Below are 3,310 nucleotides of genomic sequence, written 5' to 3'. Positions count from 1 at the left end.
TGCAGTCCACAGGGTTGAAAAAGAGTTGGACACGACTTAGTGACTAAACAACAAACAGCAACAGCAATGTAAGTTAACTGAAAAATTAACTGAAAGGTTAGTTTTATGTCATGGTGGTGTAACTTTTAAAAAATACATTGTGGAACATAACACTAACAGAATAGTTATTTATTGAAATGAGTTCTTTGTCCTTAAATGGGAAAATGTGAAACTTTACAGGGAAGAATCCAACCGACGCGTACCTGGAAGCCATGATGAATGAGGCTCCAGGGCCCATCAACTTCACCATGTTCCTCACCATGTTTGGGGAGAAGCTGAATGGCACAGACCCGGAAGACGTCATCAGAAATGCTTTTGCCTGCTTTGATGAAGAAGCAACTGGTGAGCACTCTTTGTTATGCCCCGGCCTCATTCCAGACTGTGTAAAACGGTTTTTAGGAAGTGAGAAAGATTAGTAAAACAAATTTTTTTAAAACGAATAAAGGGAAACCATCATTTACAATAGGACAGTTGACCGAGAAGGGCCAAAACACAGGTATGTAGGTCATATAGCTACACAGTGTGTGGTGTTAACCTTTGAATTTGGTTCTGAGGATCCATGAAAGCCAGAAGAATTGGCTGTTGTATAGTATTTCTTAGACACTGAAAACTGCGTCTTCAGGAGACTTTAAATCCCACCAAAAAGTATGGTCACTAACCTGAACGATAAAACCTTAGGTTTTTTCCCTCTTCTTATTTAAAACTGAAAAAAACCTGATTGTTCCATTTTCTTACTCCTTTCATTTTCCCCTTTGCTTCTGCATTAACCCTCTGCTCAGCCACTCACATCTCCTCCTCAGATACACCTTGCATCCTCCTTCCTGCCTCTCCATCTTAACCTTTTAAAACTGCACCATCCTTCATTTGGTCTTAGAAACACACTGCCCTTCTATCCTATATCTGAGATATATATATATATATATATGGAATACAAGGGTTTCTTTCCTCCTCTGGAAAATACTTGCTTCAAATTAGTTTTGTAAGCATACTAACTCGGCTTTTAAAACGATTTAATATTAATAAAGAACTCTAAAGACAATAGGAAAACATAATGATATGGTTAAATATTGCTTTACTTTTGTTCATGTAAATGTGTATGTTATGAAATATCTTGTAAGATTGACCAGCTTGAGAACCAGATCATTAGAATGCTGGGCAGTGTTCACAACTCCCTTTTCTCTGCTGCCTTCCAGGCACCATTCAGGAGGATTACCTGAGAGAACTGCTGACCACAATGGGAGACCGGTTTACAGATGAGGAAGTGGACGAGCTGTACAGAGAAGCACCTATTGACAAAAAGGGGAATTTCAATTACATCGAGTTCACTCGAATCCTTAAGCATGGAGCAAAAGACAAAGATGACTGAAGGAACTTGAGCTAAAACTTTCCAATTTGTCTTACTCTATATTGTTTCCTAGACATTTCCCCCAACCCCCATAGACCTGTTGCATGCAACTTTGATTCACAGCTTTGCCTTTTTTTTCTTTTTTGGTGTATTTATTCTAGACCTTCCTGCCACTTAGCACTTGTATAATCAGACTGCAAATGGGGATGAAGTTGTAAATTGTATTGAAAAAAAGAGATTGCAAATAAAAATCAACAAATGTGAAAGCCCAGGAAAATACATACGGTATTTCTGGTTTTGCTGGATTTTTACATTTTTATATAATAAAAATGCTATTTTGAAATAAAGATCATGCTGACTCAAATGGAATATAATGGAAAGTTAAATACCTAGTAGTTGGAGGTAGTCCTCTTTTTAGATTTTCAACTTCATATAATTCAGATTTCACAGGAAACCTGATTTTTCACAAACTTTGGACAGTATTTTTAATATAAATTAACATCATTATATAGTAAAAACTAGTTATACCTTAGTTTCTTTCATGCTTCTGGTCAGATGTTTAAATTACTGAATGATAATACAGAGTGGAACCAAGAATACATTGACCGTTATCTTATTCCAGGTCTGGGAATACAAGGTAAAATCCGATGAATAGTTACATTGTATAAAGCATTATATGCGGGCGATTTTCATTGAATCCTCCCAGCAACCTTGTGGGATAGATTTCTATTTCAAGAGGGAAAAATGAGTTCTGGGGAGTCGAGTGATTGATCTGAGTCTACCAGACCTGGGATTCCAGGCCAGGGCGCCCCCTCCAGAGCGTGGATGAAGAGACCATCGTGCTATCTCTGAGAAGTGTCTAATGCTTAAAAGGTCACGGCATTTTCATTACATTCTAACATGATTTTATAGTCATTGAGGTTTAAAATAACTTGAGGGACATTGTTGAAACAAAATTCAAAAAATTATATACCAGGTAAAAAAAATAGAAGACCAAAGACTATACGCCAACAAAGGTCTGTCTAGTCAAAGCTTTTTTTGACAAGATGGTTTTTCTAGTAGTTGTGTATGGATGTGAGAGTTGGACCATAAAGAAGGCTGAGTGCTGAAGAATTGATGCTTTCAAACTGTGATGCTAGAGAAGACTGGACAGCAAGAAGATCAAACCAGTCAACCCTAAAGGAAATCAACCCTTAATATTCACTGGAAGGACTGATGCCGAAGCTGAAGCTCCAATACTTTGGCCACCTGATACACAGAACTGACTCATTTGAAAAGCCCCTGATGCTGGGAAAGATTGAAAGCAGGAGAAGAGAATGACAGGATGAGATTGTTGGATGGCATCGTCAACTCAATGGACATGAGTCTGAGCAAACTCTGGGAGATGGTGAAGGACAGGGAAGCCTGGCATGCTGCAGTCCATGGGGTCACAAAGAGTCGGACACAACTTAAGAGACTGCACTCAGGGGCAAGTAAGATTCCTGCTTTTTTATAAGAGCTAAAGTTCAGGAAAGCTGAAGCAACAGTCCAAGGTCCCACACAAGAACAAGAATCCACATCTGGCTCCTTTTTCTACTTCCAATTTCAACATCACATGCAGTGTGAAAACCAGAGTCACCATGTGGGGGAAATACTGGGATCATCTTGACTGTCATTAAACCAATACTTACAGTCACTGGTATGTGCCAGGCACTTCTAAATTGGGGAAAACTAGGAGGGCAGGACAGACAAGGACACTGCCCTCGGACTTCCCTGGTGGTACAGTGGATAAGAATCCACCTGCCAGTGCAGGGGACCCAGGTTCAATTCCTGGTCTAGGAAGATCCCACATGCGGCACAGCAACTGAAGCCCTGGAGTCAAAACTACTGAGCCTGCATGCTGCAATGACAAGCCAGAGAGCCTCGGGCCTATGCCCCTCAACAAGA

At 39.8% G+C, this 3,310-nt stretch overlaps 1 protein-coding gene across 3 annotated transcripts in view; it reads left to right on the top strand.

The window, feature by feature from the left end:
* The window catches only part of LOC120881096 (myosin regulatory light chain 12B), a 19,451-nt gene extending 17,720 nt beyond the window's left edge, over nucleotides 1-1,731 (top strand). For 2 of the 3 annotated variants that reach the window (XM_040264676.1, XM_040264675.1), the window contains exons 3-4: nucleotides 220-381; nucleotides 1,233-1,665. In XM_040264676.1, the coding sequence (XP_040120610.1) occupies nucleotides 220-381; nucleotides 1,233-1,405 (335 nt within the window). In that variant the 3' untranslated portion in view covers nucleotides 1,406-1,665. Of the gene's footprint in view, nucleotides 1-219; nucleotides 382-1,232 lie in introns of all 3 variants that reach the window. The other variant, XM_040264674.1, reaches the window with a different exon arrangement.
* Nucleotides 1,732-3,310: the final 1,579 nt, after the last annotated feature.

The sequence above is a fragment of the Oryx dammah genome, unplaced genomic scaffold (genome assembly GCF_014754425.2).
Source record: "Oryx dammah isolate SB20612 unplaced genomic scaffold, SCBI_Odam_1.1 HiC_scaffold_22, whole genome shotgun sequence".
Taxonomy (NCBI): Eukaryota; Metazoa; Chordata; class Mammalia; order Artiodactyla; family Bovidae; genus Oryx; species Oryx dammah.
This window is presented reverse-complemented; position numbering and strand designations above follow the sequence as displayed.